This window comes from Protopterus annectens, chromosome 3.part1 (genome assembly GCF_019279795.1).
Source record: "Protopterus annectens isolate FY-2018-M chromosome 3.part1, PAN1.0, whole genome shotgun sequence".
Taxonomy (NCBI): domain Eukaryota; kingdom Metazoa; phylum Chordata; order Ceratodontiformes; family Protopteridae; genus Protopterus; species Protopterus annectens.
Genome location: NC_056732.1, coordinates 712614183 through 712633727, shown reverse-complemented (window position 1 = coordinate 712633727; position 19545 = coordinate 712614183). Strand labels below are relative to the sequence as shown.

Below are 19545 nucleotides of genomic sequence, written 5' to 3'. Positions count from 1 at the left end.
TATACATCTGCAACCTTGGCAGTCAGGACCTTAAACTGTCAATTTCATATGCTTAAGTACCCAACATGTTATGGGTTTGCTGAAACAAAAAATGATGTTGGTTTCAGAATGTGCAGAGAATAAAGAATTGCAGGAATTATTGCATGCAGCTGAAAAGTTGAAACGTACTTTGCAATGTGGTTTTGATTCCTTAGAGGCCTCCTGCAGGGCCACAGTTACTGGATCTGTGATTAGGAGGCATGCCTGGTTAAAGGAACAAAATTGGCAGTTGTTAACCCAGGACAAGTGGGTACTAAACATAGTATCACAGGGATACAGATTCCATTTCCACACTGCCAATGGCAAACGGTTGGCCAGATCTGCCCAAAAATCAATGGGCAGAGGCACAGAAACAGGTTACGTCCCTCATGGATAATGGGGGCCATTCAACCAGTACCAGAACAGGAAAAAGGACAAGGTTTTTACTCAACTGTTCTTGGTACCCAGAAAGGACAAGGCCTGGCGGCCAGTACTGGATTTATCGATTTTGAACACTTACCTGGACTTCCAAAATTCAGAATGCTGACTTTGCAGCAGCTTCTACCCATGCTGGGCAAGAATGCTTGGCTGGTGACATTAGACCTAAAAGAGGCATACCTGCATGTCCCAGTAAGACAATTGTGCAGAAGATGCCTCAGATTCAAGGCTGGCTTAATGATTACCAGTTCTCTGCACTGCACTGCCCTTTGGCTTATCTACTGCGCCCAGGGTCTTTACAAAGTGCCTGGCACCGGTAATTCCATTTTGCAGACAAAGAAATATACAAATGTATCCTTACTTGGACGACTGTCTCTTTCAAGCAGAGAATAAGGACACTTTTCTTCGACACCTGGCATTTGTGAAAAGGCTTCTAACATGCCTAGGGTACACAATAAACTAAAAGAAATCACAACTGGTACCCTCTCAAAAGATAACATTCCTGGGTGCAAGCTTGAATACAACTGCCCAGATGGCTTATCTTATGCCAGACAAAAGCAACTGACTACTTACTTCAAACTGATGGCAACAAAACCCCATTCTTCTGCAAGACAGATTCGGCAGGCTCTAGGCTTCATGGCATCCTGCATCCTACTAATTCCATATGCAAGACTGCATATAGGTTCATAGATTAGTGCTAAGCTAACTGCTCTTGCGAGCCATTTTAAGCCTAGCCAATTATCCCTTGTGAGACTCGAACCCCACACCTTGTGTTTGTAAGGCAAATACCTTAACCATTAGGCCACCCTCCCAACCCTGAGGAAACTTCATTGGTACCTAAAAAGTTTATGGAGTCAACATTCACACAGTCTGGAAACAATTATCTCTCTTGCATACTACTAATACCATTTGCAAAGCTGCATATGAGGAAATTACAGTGGTACCTAAAAAGCGTATGGTCTCAACACAACCACAGCTTGGACACAATGATATCTCTCATTCCCTGCCTACAACAGGAGTTTCAATGGTGGGCAAAGGCCTGTCACCAAAATGTACAGTTTTGTACCTACCATAAATGTAGATGTCCGATAGGTATGCATCTGCAGTCATCACATATGGGTTGTCCTGCCTCAGGCAGCCCTTTGGTCGGCCGGATTCCAAAGTCTGGGTCCGGCGTTGGCTGATGTCGCCCTTTCCCCGACGTCAGAGCGCCTGGGGTATAAAAGCGTCAGCCGACGCCATCTTCCTCAGTGTTTCTTGCCCCAGATGCCAGATGCCCTCAAAGGAAGGCTAAATTTGGAGAAATGCAATAAATTCCAAACATGCACAGAAATATATATATATATATATATATATATATATATATATATATATATATATATATAAAACAAATACACCATAATAGATAACCCCAGCTAGCTATGAGAGGGAAAAGTACCCAGTAAATACCAGAGGGGAAGGAGGGAGGGTAAACCTGACTGCAGATGCATACCTATCGGACATCTACATTTATGGTAGGTACAAAACTGTACTATGTCCTTCAAGGATGCATCTGCAGTCATCACATATGGGTAGAATACCATAGCCAATCTGGGGGTGGAGGATCTATGTAAAGGATGGTGTAGCTAAAATGCCCTGCAGGACTGCCGTAGCAAAGCCTGCTCTGGATCTGGAATATAAAGGTAAATTGTAATGCTTGGAAAATGTATGCACGGAGCTCCATGTAGCAGCTTCTAAAATGTCCTTGGTGTAGCCACCCCTCTTAAGAAGGCTGTGGAGGTGGCTGTGGCTCTGGTGGAATGAGGTCTAATGTTAGCTGGCACAGTTTTTCCATGAAAGGAATAACAAAAACAAATGCAATTCCCTATCAGTTTTGAAATTGTCTGTTTGGAAATTGCTTTTCCTTGTGCACCAGCAGCATATGCTACCAACAGCTGGTCAGTTTTTCTGTAGCTTTTAGTTCTGTCCAAGTAGTAGCACAACTGTCTGTGTATGTCCAGGGTGTGCAGAAGTTTCTCCCCTTTGTTTTGTGGATTTGGAAAGAAGGTAGGCAGTTGAATAGCTTGGTTTAATGAGACCCTGGATACCACCTTTGGCATAAATGAAGGATTGGTTCTCAATGAGACTCTGTCCTGATGAAAAATAAGAAATGGCTGTACTGCCATGAGGGCCTGTAACTCAGATACTCTTCTTGCTGAGGTTATGGCCAGAAGGAAGGTGGTCTTCCAAGACAGGAACTGTAGTTCTGCAGATGCTGCTGCTTCAAAGGGAGGCAGTGTTAGTTTTTCCAACACAAAGTTAAGGTCCCAAGTAGGCACTGGAGGTTTCCTTGGAGGATTGATGTTTTTAATTCCTCTTAGAAACTGTCTTAGGAGAGGATGAGAAAAGACAGGTGGATCAGTATTGTACTCTGCTGAAATTGCTGAAGCATGAATTTTAATGGAAGAGTAAGACAGGCCATTGTGGAGCATTTCTGCCAAGTATTCCAGGATATGTGGCATGTTCATCACTGTCGCATCTAGGCCCTTTGTGGTGTTCCAAGTGTGAAATCTTTTCCATTTTGCTGAATATGCCTTTCTTGTGGAAGGCCTGCGCGCTTCCATGATGATATCCTTCACTCTCTTGGATAGCTTATCCTGAGGAGGAGTCAAGGTATTTTCCAGGCTGTTAGTCACAAGGTTTTCAGGTTGGAATGCAGAGTTTTGTAATTGTGCTGTGTCAGGAGAAGTGGCCATTGAGGAAGAGGCCATGGTTTCGTGCGTGACATGCTCTTTAACAGTGGGTACCAGTGCTGTCTTGGCCAGTCAGGAGCTATCAGAATCACTTTTGGCTGCTCTGTCCTGATCTTCAGTAAGACCTTGGTCATTAATGGAAGAGGTGGAAATGCATACACTGTTAGAGTTCTCCAGCTGAAAGATAGGGCGTCCACTTTCCATGCTTGTGGGTGGTATGTCCTTGAGCAGAATTTCTTCAGCTGATGATTGTGGGGGGAGGCAAAAAGATGTATGTCTGGCCTTCCCTGTGATTGTGATCTGTAGGAAGATGTCTGGGTGCAGCATCCATTCGTGTGCATCCATGATATTTCTGCTTAAGCTGTCTGCCAGTATGTTGTCTTTTCCTGGCACAAACTGGGATTGAAGGTCTATATTGAGTTTCAAGGAAAGTTACCATAGATTCATTGCCAGTCTGCAAAGAGGGTAGGAATGGGTGCCTCCTTGCTTGTTTATGTACCACATAACTGTGGTGTTGTCTGTCCTTATTAGCAGGTGGCCTTGATGCAGAAAGAGTTTGAAGGCCTCGATTGCATGCATCACTACCAGCATTTCCTTTTGGTTTATGTGCATGCGTAGCTCCTTTTGTGACCATAGTCCTTGAATACATCTGCCCTCCATGTGCACTCCCCAACCGTGGTCTGAAGCGTCCGTTGTAATGTTTTAGCTGGCTGTTGGCTTGCTGAAGGGCAGACCCCTGTTTGACTGGCTTGCTGCCCACCACAGAAATTCCTTTTGGAGGCATGGAATGAGTGGGATCAAAGTTTCTAAGCTGTGACTGTGCTGAGTCCATAAACTCCTTAGGTACCATTGTAGTTTCCTCATATGCAGCCTTGCTTGGGGAATCAGAAGAATGCAAGATGCCATGTAACCCAAGGCCTGCAGGATTTTCCTTGCAGTCAGCTGAGTTTGTCTTGTCAGATTCTTGAAGTAATCCGGTAGTTGCCTTTGTTTTTCTTCTGTGAGAAAAGCCATTTGGGTGGTTGTGTCTAGATCCGCACCCAGAAAAGTTATTCTTTGGAATGGAACAAGTCTTGATTTGTGAATGTTGACTGTATATCCCAAGGCCTGCAGTAGGTGGATGGCATAATTCAAGTCCTTTACCAAAGTTTGTTGGCTGTCCACTTGTATAAGGCAGTCGTCCAGATATGGGTATATTTGAATCCCCTGAAGTCTGCAGTGTGCAATTACTGATGCCAGGCATTTCGTGAATACTCTGGGCAGTAGATAAGCCAAAGGGCAATGCTGAGAATTGATAATGCTCTGAACCTGCAAGAAATCTGAGGTGTCTTCTGCAACTTTGTCTGATAGGGACATGCAGGTATGCCTCCTTGAGGTCTAGTCACCAGCCAAGACCCCTTGCCCAGCATGGGAAGGAGTTGCTGTAGAGTCAGCATTTTGAATTTTGGCACAATGAGATAAGTATTCAGTGCGGACAAGTCGAGAATAGGCCTCCACTGATTTTCTTTTCTTGGAACAAGGAATAGTCTGGAATAAAATCCTTGGCCTTGTTCTGAAAGAGGAACCTTTTCTATAGCTTTCATTTGCATTAAGTTGGAGATTTGTTTCAAAGCCTCTGCCCTTTGATTTGGTGGCAGGTCTGGCATGCCTTTTCTTTTTGGCAATGTGTGAAAATGGAACCTGTATCCTCTGTCTATTATTTGCAGTGTCCATTTGTCTCTTGTAATACTGTGCCAATTGTCTGAGAATAAAGAAAGCTTTCCTCCCAAAGGTGCTTCTAATTGAGCCCTGGTTGGCAGAGTCAAAGCAAAGTCATTGAGTCTGTCCTTGTGCAGCAGTTGTAGGTCCTGCACCACCTCTCTGGTTGGGAGGCTGCCATTGACGCCCTCTGTAGGAGCCTCTAGCTTGCCCTCTGCCTCTGGCACGCCTGTTCTTGCCTCTTTGAAATCTTTCTGTGTCCGGAAAGGACCAATTCTTGGTAGGCCAATTTCTGCTGAATCTTGGTGGTTGGACTTGTAGAAAATCTTTGACTGTTTGTACAGATTTTGCCTTTTCCTCAAATTTCTTTAAGACCTCCTGAGCAGTGGAGCCAAATAACTTTTGCTTTTCCAGTGGAGCATCCAGAAGCTTAGCTTTAACATGGTCTGGCAGAGATTGTTCCTTTAGCCAAGCATGCCTACGTATACTGCACCTGTCATAGCTGACCTACATGAAGCTTCCAATGCATCATAACCACATTGTAAGAAATGGTTGCTAACCTGCTGGGAGTTATGTACCAGATCCTGTAGTGATTTGCGATCTAGGGGTTCAGGTGAAGACAGTTTCTTATGCAATTCATCTAACAAATACTCTTGGTACTGTATCATATGAAATTGACAATTTAATGCCCTCATAGAAAGAGTAGCAGAGGTATACACTTTTTTACCCCATCTCTCTAAAGCCCTGGACTCCCTTTCAGAGGGGAGTGAATTTTTAGTGGTGGCAGCTGCAACCCCTTTGGGGCCCTGGGAAATAGTTTCTGGATCAGCAGAGTGGGCCTTGTAAAGAAAATGATGCGAGTCCGGGACCCTGTAGTACCTATCGGGTTTGACAGGGGCCGGGGGAAGAGTGTCAGGGGTTATGCTAGACTCAGAGTACACCATCAATGACATTCAAAACAGGAGGAATAGCCAAAGGTCTATGCTGAGGTAAATGCAGAAAAGTTCTTAATCTTTTCCTAGAATCAGAGAATTCCTGGGCCTGCCATTTGAAATGCTCTCTCATAGTGTGAAGGGTCTCCCCGAAGGATAGTTCTTCAGGAGGGGAGGCCGAGGGGATTGATTCCTCTGCGTCAGAATCCTCGTAGGCCGAAAAAACCTCCTCCTGGTTGTCCGAGAGAGCAGAGCCATCAGAGGCCTCCTCTGAGGAGTGGGGATCAGAGGGCTCAACCCTGGGCCTTTTGTCTAGAGGAGGTTGAGAGCCCCTGTCCGGATGGGGTTGAGAGCCCCTAATCAAGGAAATAAGGTCCTCTGCTAAAGTGAGAATCTGAACTTGTAGAGGGTCCCTGAGGAATAACCCTGGGAGGCATAGCTTTTGTATGTTTAGCAGCTTTAGCCCTGGTGAATGCATTTATGGACATGGATGCAGGAGGTCTAGCTGCACCACGTGCTGGAGTAGTTTTGTCTAGAGGAATGGTGTCTGAAGTTTCCAAGACACCAGTTTCTGAAGGGAATTAAATAACCGACTCAGCAGGGGCCTCCAGGGCCGAGGTTGTCGGTTGAGTAGTTTCGGGGGTCGGAAGTACCAAGGACTCGGTTTCAGCCGAGACCGAGACACTCGCGGTAGGCCTGGCCGTGGTTTCAGCCGAAACCGTGGCCCGCATGTGTCGGTCCTTGTCCTTCCGTTTCTTTATTAAATGTGAAGTCGGAGTCTCCGGCATATTGTATGAAAAACTAACCCCCAAAAATTCCTCTGCAAACTCCGCCCGACGTCTAAGAGTGCGTTGGTTGAAGGAAGCACAGGCTGAACAGGCCGAGACGTCGTGGTCTGGGCCTAGGCAGGGGAGGCATTAAGAGTGGAAATCCTTATGAGGTATTTGTTTCCCACAAGTTAAGCAATTAACTTTATCTGACATCGGCTGAGGCAAGAAAGAGTCCCCAACGGGGTACTTAGCTTTTGAAGTCTTCGGTAGCTGAATTACAGGAGCTGGCCGACCGGCACTTGCGAACTGCTTATGCTTCGGGCACCACGCGGCAAGAAAGACTCAGGAAGATGGTGTCAGCTGACGCTTTTATACCCCAGGCGCTCTGACGTCGGGGAAAGGGCGACATCAGCCGACGCCGGACCCAGACTTTGGAATCCGGCCAACCGAAGGGCTGCCTGAGGCAGGACAACCCATATGTGATGACTGCAGATGCATCCTTGAAGGACATCATGGGATGGCCCTTCACTTTACCCCCTGCCAGCCAAACCTTAACAGACGCATCAGCTTATGCCTGGGGGGCCAACATGGCAGGAAGATGCATTCAGGGTATATGAGCACCAAAACAAATGCATCTACATATCAACCAGAAAGAGATGCTAGCTGTTCAAAATGCCCTAACAGCCTTCAAGGACTTACTTCATCCAGGATAACTACTGATAGACAACACCACAGTCATGTGGTATATAAACAAGCAAGGGGGCACACACTCATACCCCCTTTGCAGATTAGCCATGGCACTATAAGACACAGCTTTGACCTACCAAATACATCTTCAAGCTCAATTCCTGCCAGGAAAACAAAACACTCTGGCAGACGATTTAAGCAGAAACCTTATGGATCCTCACGAGTGGAAACTAAATCCACAAGTCTTCAGCATAATAACAGAGAAATGGGGGAGCCCAGACATAGATCTCTTTGCCTCTTCTCAACATTATCAATTGAAAAAATTCTGCACAAGGGCTTATCACAGACAAGCATGGAAAGTGGACGCCCTGTCCTTCAGTTGGAAAAACCTATCAGTTTACGCCTTTCCTCTTCTGCCTCTTCTACCCAAGGTCCTCCTAAAAGTCAGACAAGAGAAGCCAAAGATGATATTAATTGCCCCGGACTGGCCCCGCCAATACTGGTACCCAGTCCTAAGGAACTTGTCTCAATACCCAGCATGGACCTTGCCTCAAAGGCCACAACTACTGTCCCAGCAAAACAATCATCCTGCACAGTCAACTACAGACTCTAAACCTGGCAGCATGGCTAATCATGTAACCATACAAACACCTCTCAGTAAAGCTGTGATGGATGTCATTTTGGAAGCCAGAAGGTCTAGTACTAGAAAATCTTATGCTGACAAGTGGAAGTTTCTGTGCTTGGAATCAAGCACAAGGAACTGATACAGCATAGCCAAATATTCCTTGGGTATTACAATACTCAACTGAGATGCTTGACAAAGACCTTTCTTTCTCATTAGTCAAAATACATGCCTCTGCCAATTCAGCTCATTACAACACAGAGCCACCAATCTTTTCTCATCCTGTACTAAAGCAATATCTTAGAGGAGCCAAAAGTTTAAGGCCCCCTAGAAGATCATTGTTACCTGCATGAGACCTCCAGTTGTGTTGGAAAAGCTCACCCTGCCTCCGTTTGAACCAGCTGCTACCGCTGATAAAGTTCTTATCATGGAAGACAGCTCTGCCACTAGCAATTACTTCAGCAAGAAGAGTTTGAGCTACAGGCCCTCATGGTTGTAGAGCCTTTTATCATATTTTACCCGGACAGGGTGTCTCTGAGGACAAGTCCTACTTTTATGCCTAAGGTGGTTTCCAGTGTGACTCTTAACCAAATAATTCATCTGCCAACTTTTTATCCAAATCCGCAGAACAAAGGGGAGAGAATTCTGCATTCCTTGGATGTACACAGACAGCTAAGATTCTACTTGAGCAGGACTAAAGCTCTAAGAAAAACTTAGCAATTACTAGTGTCATATGCTGCAGGATCAGAAGGAAAGGCCATTTCAAAGCAGACATTTTCAAAGTGGATAAGCCACTGCATCCGTTTCTGCTACTTACACCATGGTAAACTTGTGCCCAAGGGCATTAAGTCTCATTCCACCAGAGCTGCAGCTACTTCAGCAGCCTTTCTCAGAGGGAGTACTGCTACTTTTGAGTTCGTTTCACACCTTTACAAAGCATTGTCATTTGCCTCTCTACTCTAAGTCAAGGGCAGGCTTTGCCAATAGCTCCAGCCTCCCAACCATAGCTTTGGGATTCTACCCAAATGTAACTACTGCAACAGTGAAACACGAAAAACATAGTACAGTTGTGTACACTTACCATAAATGTAGTGTTCGAGTGTATTCACTGTTGCAGTCCAGGTTGCCCTCCCGCCATTCCCCTGTCATTCTGAAGTTTATCTTTCCTTCACTATCTTCTACAACCTATGTGGTGTATTTGCTTGTAGATGAAGGTAAAGTTTATATTGATGCATGTATTTATATATAATATTGCTACCTTTTTGCGGGCACCTGACATTGGGGGCAAGAAAAACTAATGAAAGTTGGGTCGGCTGCATGTTTTGTACCCCTGACGACCTGGCGTCATGGAAGAGAAGACAGCAACCGACGCAGGACCCAAGACTTTGGAATTCAGGCCGACTGAGGGCAACCTGCTAGCAGATTACCCAAATGTAATGACTGCAACAGTGAATACACTCGAACATCTACATTTATGGTAAGTGTACACAAGTGTACTATCTACCTTGGCTCCGCCTTCTAGGCCTTCCATTAAAAAGAAAGAAAATGAAAGCTGTTTCTCCCCCAGTTGAGCCAGCCAGATTGGCAGGCCTTTTCTCCGAATCTTTTCAATGCCTTTATGGCTCTAAGGCCTGCTACACCCTTAACTTTGCCACTGGCTCCTCCTGTGATGAGCCCTAGGCCTGAGCCCTTAGAGAGTTCACAGGCTGAAGCTGAGGAATCCTCTGACTGTTCCTCAGAGGACTCCCTTTCATATGTCTAATTGTCATCCCCTTGGCTATGCCTTCCTGGAGGAAGAATCTGCAGAGGCAGATTCTCCAACTGAGGGTCTCACCTTTGGGGAGACCATAGCAAAGATGAGAGAACATTTTAAATGTAACTCCTCTGAGATGACAGAAGTTCAGAAAAGATATGAACTTCAGATGCACTCCCCTGCCCGCCCTTCAGTACTGCCAGCATTTCTGGACCCATTTAATGCAGTATCACTCAAAACTAATTCTCAGCCTCCTTCAACCAAAGGCCTAACAGGATTTACAATGTCTCTGAGGAACCCAAATTCCTTAACTGCCCTGCAGCAGACCCTGACACTGTTTGCGTCAGCTGACCATGCATCTTAAACTCCTTCCATCGTCCTCACTTTTGCCCACAGACAGCAAGGCCATGGGACACCTAGGGAAGAAAGTTTACACTTCATTTACATTGGCATTCAGGGCAATAAATTGCCAAATCCATATGTCCAAGTATGCCCTAACCTTTTTGGAAAAGGCGACTAAACTGAGTGACATCCCCGACTCTCCTGCCAAAGCTCAGATGTCCATTCTTCTGTCCCTATCCTCTCAGGTCACTAGGCATTCCATTAGGTGCAGCTGCGATGCTGCTGAAGCATGTGCCAGGTCAGCTGCATCTACCTCAGTTATGAGAAATTTCTGGCTTAAGTTACAGCCCCTACCTGATATCAGGGCAAAACTCTTGGATGTGCCTCTGGGAAACTCTGCCTTCTTTGGCACAGAGGTGGCTGAGTTATTCAAAACTCTGCAACAGAAAGGGAAGGAGTTACAAAACCTAAAGCACTTGTTTCTCCTGTCCCCAAATTCCATAGGAATTGCCCATTAAAAACACAATTCATCAGGAAGCATTCTGCCCCCACCCCTCCTTCCAGGATCAGACAGTATGCCAGGAAGCAAACTACTCCTCCCAGGCCTGTACAGACTCCAGCCCAGAAGTCTTAATTTCAAGACAGGGCAGGTAGTCTGACCGCCTGCCATTCCTGCAAAAGACCCTCAACTCCATTCCCCTGTCCCAAAGGCTCTGCCAATGTCTCCCTGTTGTGAAAAACATCACAGACAGGTGGGTCCTGTCCATTATAGCAGAGTTATTTCATGACCTGGATTACAGCTCTCTCCTTGAGGGGTATTCCACAGCCCCCAAGGAACAGCTTTGTTTATTTCAGCCAGTTGTAGACCGCCTCATTTCCCAAGGAACACTTCAATCTGTCCCTCTGACGGAGAAGAGTAAGGTGTCTACTCAAGGCTATTCCTGGTCCCAAGGAAAGATGGTCCCTGGAGGCCCATCGTAGATCTTTTCCACCTCAGTCTCTTTCTGAAAGTGCCCTTTCGAATGCTCACTCTGCTAGCCCTTTTCCCTTTGATCTTTACCTCAGGGGTTCATGGCCACCTTGGACATCAAGGATGCCTACCTACACATCCCCATAAGGACCCATTACAGGAGACATCTGCGCTTTGTGGCCTCGTCACATTTTCAGTTCTCAGCCTTGCCCTTCGGGCTTTCTACTGCACCAAGGGTATTCACCAAGTGCTTGGCATCAGTGGTAGGCTTTTGCAGGACCCAAGGGATTCAGATTTTCCCTTACCCTAGACTACCTTCTCATCCAGGTGGACTGCACAGAATCCCTGCAACACCATCTACAAAGTTATTTCTCTCCTGCAAGCACCGGGCTTCCAGTTAAATTACCCCAAGTCCAACTTCACCCCCTCTCAGGACCTTGTATTCCTTGGGTGAGTATAAGGACGGATGTCATGAGGGCTTTCCTACCACCTCAAAAAGTGGAACACTTAAGGCAGTACCTGGTCACTATCCTTCAGGCCACAGACTTGGACTGCCAGGCAGTACCTCAGATTACTAGGTCACATTACATCAGCCATTCCCATGTTGCCATTGGCGAGGCTGCACATGCACATAAGAGAGTTGCAATGGTATCTGAGGTCTATATGTACCCAGCTCTCCCATCCTCTGGAGGACAAAATCCCTTTCTTGCCTTGCCTGAAGTAAGATTTCATTGATGGTTGAATCAAATGAACTGCAATCCAGGACTACCCTTGCAGGCTCCCTTGCCAGTACAGGAAGTGTACACTGATGCCTCGGATCTGGGTTGAGAGCAGCCATGGGCTCCCTAAGAGTCCAGGGCACTTGGCTAGACCCCCATCAAACAGGAGCATATCAATATCCGAGAGATGAGCAATTCTTTTGGCCCTAAAGGCCTTCCAGTACATGTTGAAACAAGGCCCACTAAAGTTGTTCACAGGCAACACTACATTTCTTTTTAGACTGTCTGCGTAGGGAATTTGTTTGAGGCCAGTAAATCCTCTGTGGGTATTTCTGCGGCCTTTCCAGTTGTCTTGTGAGGTACATACCAAAAGGGGCATTGTACTCCATAATGGGTGTAATGAGTGACTAGTAGAGGGGAACAGTGATCTCTCTTTTTTCCTGGATGAGAAACCTTTTGTGATGAAGTGTACCACATAGGAGGATTTCCTAACTACTGTGGCGATATGATTATCAAAGGAGAGACTACTGTCCACCTGTGTCCCAAGGTTTCTTATCACACTTTCGGTGTTAAGTAGACTACCACCTATGTGGTGGTAGCTCATAGGTGCAGAGTCTTTACCAAAGAGGATGACAATGCACTTTTTGGCATTGAGCTTGAGGCCATGGCTTTGACACCAGGGATCTGTCTCAGTGAGGCCCTTTTGTAGGATGTCCACATCGTTAGGAGTTTTGATTATGGCTCCTAATTTGCAGTCATTTGTGAACTTCGTTAGCCAAAGACCTTCTGTGTTGGCCTGTACTTCAGAAAAGTAGATACCAAACATGAGATGACCCAGGATTGAGCCCTGTGATACTCCACTTGTCACTGGTCTGAAGTCAGATTTTGGAGTATGCTACTTTCACAGTGTGGGTTCTGTCAGTGAGCCAGTCTATCAGGTTTACACGACATGATCTGCCTTTTAGAAACCCGAACGGGATGGGGTCCAGAGTTTGGAGATTATCAATGTCTGTTTATAAGTTCCATGATACGTTCCATGGCCTTGCAGACCAGGCTCATTAGGCTAATGGGGCGGTAGTTCCCGGGGTCCGTGGTGGCTCCCCCTTTGTGGAGTGGGGTAACGGTCGTTGTGCGCCATTCAGTGGGCACAAAGCCTGAGGTGAGTCTATGATTGAACATGGTGCTTAGGTGGGGTGCCAGTTCATTCTGTAGTTCGTATAGAACGCAGCCTGGGATGTTGTCAGGTCCCATGGATGCTGTGTTCTTGACTTTGGAAAGTGTTTTTTTTTTACCTGTGCAGCTGTGATTACAGGATATTTGCATTCTTTCGGTATAGAGATGGGCTCTTTAGGGGGTGAGAGAGGGGTAAAGCTAGCACTGAACCTATCTGCCAGGATGTTGGCAATATCAGTTGGTTCTGTATATTTAGTGCCATTGTGCTTCAACTCAGAGCAGATCTGAGTGTTGCCATTGAGATTCTTGACATAGCTATAGAGTTGTGGTTGTCTTTAGAATTGGTTGCAATTTTGTTTTCATAACTAGCTTTGGGGGATTTTGAGGGATCTCTGCTTCTTACTGAGGCTGACCAGGGAGTTCCTCCAATCATGGGATTTTACTCTTTTGCAACGTTTTCTTCTGTTGTAGAGTTTATGGCAGGGGACCACCAGATTGGCTTCCTTTTTTTTGGAGGATAGTAACTTGGTTTTGTTAGGGATATCACAATCCAGGTATAAGTGCTTATAAAGTGCATTTGTGTAAGATTCAGTAGTCGTACCTCTATTGTCTGCATGGGTGTTGTGATGTTTGCCACTTCTGTCTTAAGAAGTGTGAAGTTGACTTTGGAGAAATTTTTTGCAGTGGTTTCCCTAATGGGGGGTGGGGACGGGATGTGGATGTCTAGGGTGATTAGCTTGTGGTCAGTTCTGACCAATGAGGAATTGACCTTTGGTGTGGAACACCAGTCGCCCATGTTAGTAATGACCAGCTCTAGGATATTGCTGCCCCTGGTGGGGATGTGGATAAGTTGATCCAAGGCGTTGGAATTTATTAATTCCAGAAAACGTTGAGCAAAAGGGTTGGTACACGAGTAGTTTTCCCAATTAATGGTGGGGGAGTTGAAATCACCCATTGAGGGTGTTGGATTGTACCCTAATATTTTCCAGTGTATCAAGAAATGAGTGGGAATCCTGGGGCATGGTAGGGGATCTGTAGCAAGTTAGTTTGGATTGCGGTCTTGCCCAGAGTTAGTTGCACTTGGATAATCTCAGATGCATTATGCTGAGCAACTAGCCTGAAGGTGTGGATATCCTTAATGAATATGGACACGCTTCTGCCTTAAGTGTTTTGGTCCAGGATAGGTGGCCGAAAGGTATGGTATGAATTGTAGCCTGGTAATGCAGGGGTGCTCACTGGAGCCTTGAACCAGGTCTCTTGTCACTGCACAGATGTCTGTGTTCGCCATTTTAAGGAGTGCCTCGAGTGAATGCATTTTGAGGTTTAGACTTCTAGCATTGAGTAACATTACCCTCAAATTTTGCTTGTTTGTACCCGTTATGCTGGTGAACTTGTCATTTGAACCTTGCCTCAAAAAGGCACTATAGGGGTGGCAAGAGCCTTAGCCAGTATCCGGAATCTCAAGGGCGACAGGTGCAGGCCATCTCTGTCAAAGCATTGTGGTCTGTTTTTCATGTCATCCCAGGCAAACAGATACTGGATCCCCTTAGAATGACACCAGAAGCTTAGCCAATTGTTGAAGTCAATCATTTTGTCCTTTTACTGTGATATTCTGGGTGATGGCAGGATGCTACTCCGGGCTAGGGTCAAACCTGCCTGGGCTACAAGATCGAGAGCTCCTCCATGTAGTCCAGGGAGGTACGTCTCTGGTCATTCACACCAACATGGACAATGACAGTCATATTTGTACTTGTTGCGGAGTGAGCTGTGTAGCAGATCCTGGCACTCAACAGGCAGCTGCGACAGTAACTTTCTCATTCTTTAGCCTGGTGAGTGGAACATCAGTGTGCCTGACTATAGAGTCACCTATGACTAGAGTGTTGGCTACGTTGTTATGCCTTGTGGGCTGTGGTTGAGTGGCACACTGACTTTGTGTCATTTGGGTTGTGTTGGGGGGTGGAGGTTGCCTGCGTTTCTGCTTTGGGGGTCTCTGTTGCTTGAGCAGATTTTTGGGAATCTCCGTGAATGTAGGTGTTTTGTGTTTGTGTCTGTTTTGGTGGTGTAGGTTTTGAGGGACTATGTGATGTGTGGTGTGTTGCAAGTGTGTACTTTCTTCTCTTGACTGTCTAGTCCAGTCTTGGGTGAAGAGGGCTTTGCTTCCAGTTTGGCTATATAAGTGCATCTCTCCCAGGTTGTAGTGTTGGGTGGTACGAGGAGAGGGTTGTCTGTGTACATGACACAATTGCTGCATTGCCCCAAGATGCCCAGATTCATCAGGTAGATGGGAGAAAACACTGGGAGCTGACCCTCAGACATGCCTGGATATGTGCTTATTAAGTACTAAAAGCTGTTTTCCTCTAGACAAGTGAGGAAAGTTGAGTGCTGTAGTAATTTGTAGCTTTAGTGCTTACGAGTTCTGAATAAGTGCTGACCTCAAAAGAAACAGATTAGAGTGCTAAAACTAAAAAACTGGCTAGTTTTAAGGGAAAATTTAAAGAGCAAACTTATGGTGCTGGGAATAGTTTAACCCTAGCGATGCATAAAGTGTATTTTTTTCCAGGGTTATGTCCCTTTGGTACTGTCATATCTGTGTCAACTCTTGCAGACAGGATTGGCATTCTTCTCTGTTAAAACCCACATGGCTGCTATTTCAGCTCGTCTGCCTCTAGATCCCCCTTTGGCTTCCAGATTGCCTGCAAAGTTGTTCCTAAAGGGAGTGCTGCATCACAGGCCCCCCAGGAAACTAATCCCAACCTTCTGGGACCTGAATTATGTTTTGGAGAAGCTCACTGTTTGCCCCCTTTGAACCAGCTTCTAAGGCTTTTCTGAAACACTGCACTTGGAAAACAGTACTCCTTGTGGCTTTAACATCAGCTAAGAGTGTCTAAGTTACAGGCCCTCATGGCCCTTCCCGCTTTCCTCATCTTCCACAAAGATAGGGTAATCCTTAGGACCAACCCTTCATTCATGCCCAAAGTGGTCAATGAGCTATCCTTAAACCAAGCTGCTCACCTTCCTACCTTTTTTGCCCATCCTCAGTGACAGTGTCTTACATTCCCTAGAGTGACAGTGTCTTACATTCCCTAGATGTGCACAGACAGCTTAGGCTCTACCTAGACAAGACCAGATGTATCAAAATTTGACCAATTGTTGGTCTCCTTTTTCCCCGGGGCCCTAGGGAAAGGAGTAATAAAACAATTTCACCCTGGATTTCCAGTGCTGTTTTCTTCTATGCACACCATGGGAAATCCTTGGGGGGGTCCTAAGTTAAAGCACGCTCCACTAGGGCTATGGCTTCATCTGGAGCTTTCTTTAAGGGATTGGACACTGCCACCATTTTAGAGGCAGCCACATGGACATCTGTTCACACCTTTACCAAACATTACAAATTGGACCAAATTTTGAAATCCAGGGTGGAATTTGCCAAGACAGTCCTCCATGGATTTATAGAGAATAGTCCCAAGCCACCACCTTCCTCTTCGCTGTGAGCTTTGCACTCACCCAAGACATGGAATACTGCAACATGAGAATAGGTCACAGAATAGTTGTGTAAAATCTTTTCATAACCATAGATGTCATCTTCCGTGTTGTGGTATTCCTTCCCTCCATCCTTCCCCTCCTTTTTCCCTTAAACAGTCCCTTCTTGGATGGCACTGGACTTGCACAATTTTTCCTGGGACTGTGGTCCAGCTGAGGTGCTCAGTTCTGAGGACTGGTGCTTGCAGACGTCACTTTTATGGCCCACGTTCACTTAGCCAACATCAGACGTCCCACACACCTAGCAATGAGTACAAGCTTTTGTATCCTGGCCGAATGTTCTGGTAGCAAGAGAGGGAAACCCAAGAGTTGAAATACTGCCAACATGAAAGAGGAGGACATTTATGGTTATGATAAGATTATAGACAATTGTTCTTTCAAAAGTGTATCTTTTGGTCTCACCATCATGGTGTTCATTTGTGTGGTGGTGGTAACAGGCCTTCACATGCTGCTAGGGGCCAGAGTCTTCCCTGCCTAGTTTTGCTGCTTCATCTTGAGAGAGAATTTATGATCAGATTGTTCATCCCTGGACATTCTACTGAATTTCTAAAGTCTCGGGCTGCATTCTGTACAGCCCATAATTTTCATGGGGTGCACTTAGGACACCGAAGTATGCAAAACCTTCCTGCCAGCAGCAGTCATCCTAGAAACTGCACTGGGGACTCCTATGTCCTAAAGTCCTACATGTTAACCAAAGATGTATGCACTTAGTACAAATCTCTTCTAGTAAGTACATAACTTTTATTTATATTAAAATAATATAAAACATTGTGTACAATGAATCCTTTTAAAATCGAACTAGCAAGCACAATTAGTCCTTTTAAAATTGAACTAGCAAAAAATGCTGACACTGGAAGTATTAACACCAGTGGTGAAATAAAACCTTTCCTAAACACATTGCTGCCATGATGGTTAAACTATTTGCTCTGCTGTTTTAGTATGCTGCAAAGTTCCTGATTTTGATATCTATCTTGTAAGTTTTTGATCTTTTAATTTTTTTCTTTTTCCAGAGAGTGTTAGCGAAGACTGGTGCAGAATCCATTAGCTTATTGGAGCTTTGCAAAAACAATAACAAAAAGCAGGCTGCTGCCAAATTTTATAGTTTCTTGGTACTGAAAAAGCAGCAAGCTATTGAGCTGGTACAGGAAGAGCCTTACAGCGACATCATTGCAACTCCAGGACCAAGATTTCACATAATCTAAATATTTATTCTGCAGAGACTTTTGGTCATCATTGCTAGGACCGAGACACAGTGCCCAAGTGGTAGTGAACTTTTGAGACCATTACAGAACTTTTAAGGATGTTGCTTTGTTTGTATAAAGTTTTTATTTTACGGGCAGCATCTTTTTGTTTAAAAATGAGGGTGGGATGACGTGTGATGTACATGTTCAAAGAAACGGCTCCAGAAAATCTCCCAGCAAATCACGGTTTCTGTCTTGAAGAATGATCCTTGTTATCTATGATCATACCATAAACATTTTCTATATATTGACAGATTATTCTTGAGACTGAAGCATGCAGGTGTTTCATCGTTTACAGATATAGTACTGACTTGGGAAGTGGGAAAGCCCATTATTTTGGGCGAGTTCTTTTACTTGGTGTGGGTTTTGTGAAATGATTGGATTGAAACAGAAGAGTGATTTGAAGTAGTTATTACGCATTCAAACTGCTGCACAGGCTCAAGAATTGATGTTTCTTTCCCTATGGAAATTTCGGAGATAGCATCTTGCAATTCAGGACGTCTTAAGAGTTGTTTATCGTGTAGCATGCTGAAAGAAAAGATTTCAGTCATAATTGCAGCTTACCAAAGACTCTGAAACATCTAGCATCCCATTCAGTCAGAATGTCCCTTCTCTGGGAGAGAGATGTGCAGCTTTGCTCTTCATTTGCAAAAAGAGTATGATGCTGCTCCTCTGCAATGGAGATATGTAGATGGGTGCATTATACTGCTGCTGTCTAGCCATTCGATATCTGAGATGAGGAAGAGGGGCATGATAGTTGGCTTTGAAAAAGGGTAAAAGTGCATATTAATAAGTTCAGCATCATTGTTTCAAAAATTGACAAATCTAAAAAAAAGTGAACATTTTTGTAAAATTATCATGTGCCTGTATTTATATATAGCACTGCACTTTTATTTTGCTACATGCAAGATTAGGCTGGAGTTATTTTCTGCATGTAAAAAATTATTGGAGCACATTTCACCATGTTTTGCAGTAAATTAACTGTGAAAGGTTTTTTTGCTGATCAGTGATGCTGATTTCTTGCTGTTTTTCTGTTTTGAAGGAAATGTGCATTGAAACTTGCTTGTCAACAGCCACTTGTCAGAAACTTTTGAAATGCCTGTGTGTAATAGTATCAGGGAGAATATCTGAATTTCTGTTGACATCTGTGAGAGAAAAAGCTCGTTTTTTTAGTAGTCTGTACATCTTACTCAGAATTGAATGCTTCATAAGCAGACAATACAGTTTTTTATGATTATGCTGATTTGGAGATCTCAAGGACAGTTTTATGTGGAGCAGATACTTAACACTGAAATATGATGCCTTTGGTGTCAGCACTTTTGTGGCTGGTTCTCTGCCTAGGAGACCTTCACTTCAGACGTGCTTAGTCCCTAAATTATGTGCACAAAAATTTAAAATAGTCTGGTAATTATTTAAACTCCGTTTTAAAAAGACTTTTAAAGCAGTTTTACTTTGAACATGATGTGCCTGCAAAACTGTGTATGCCCCTTTTTGTAAAAATGAAAAACTGTAGATAAAATGTTGGCTGTGTAATTATAGATGAGAACTTTCCTATCACGTTTTGTTCATTTGTTTGATTTTTGTTGCTTCTGGTTGCTAACTGTTTCTGGAAAAAAATTTGTAGCTAATGCTATGATGTATAATTTTTTAATAAAATTGTTGTCACAAAGTGGTTCACAAACTCTTGTGCTTTGCCCTAATTTATCTACAGTTTGCGTAGTCCTGGAGGGCATTTGATATGTTGGCACTCAAGAAGGGAGCATTTGCTTTAAGTTGTCTATAATAGAATTTTTTTCTTTAACGTTTATTGTATTATCACTTAAGAAAACATAGGCAAACATTCCATTTAGATGAAAGAAAGCCAAGTTAACATGTTCACATTTGCAGACATTACATCAAACGTGTTCCTTTAT

General features: G+C 44.5%; 1 protein-coding gene across 1 annotated transcript in view; it reads left to right on the top strand.

Annotated features, from left to right (window-relative positions):
• Positions 1-19313, top strand: part of RAD21 (RAD21 cohesin complex component) — a 2133215-nt gene extending 2113902 nt beyond the window's left edge. Inside the window, exon 15 of the mRNA XM_044067070.1 lies at positions 17402-19313. Within this exon, the coding sequence (XP_043923005.1) occupies positions 17402-17593 (192 nt within the window). The 3' untranslated portion in view covers positions 17594-19313. The remainder of the gene's footprint in view (positions 1-17401) is intronic.
• The last annotated feature ends 232 nt before the right edge of the window (positions 19314-19545 follow it).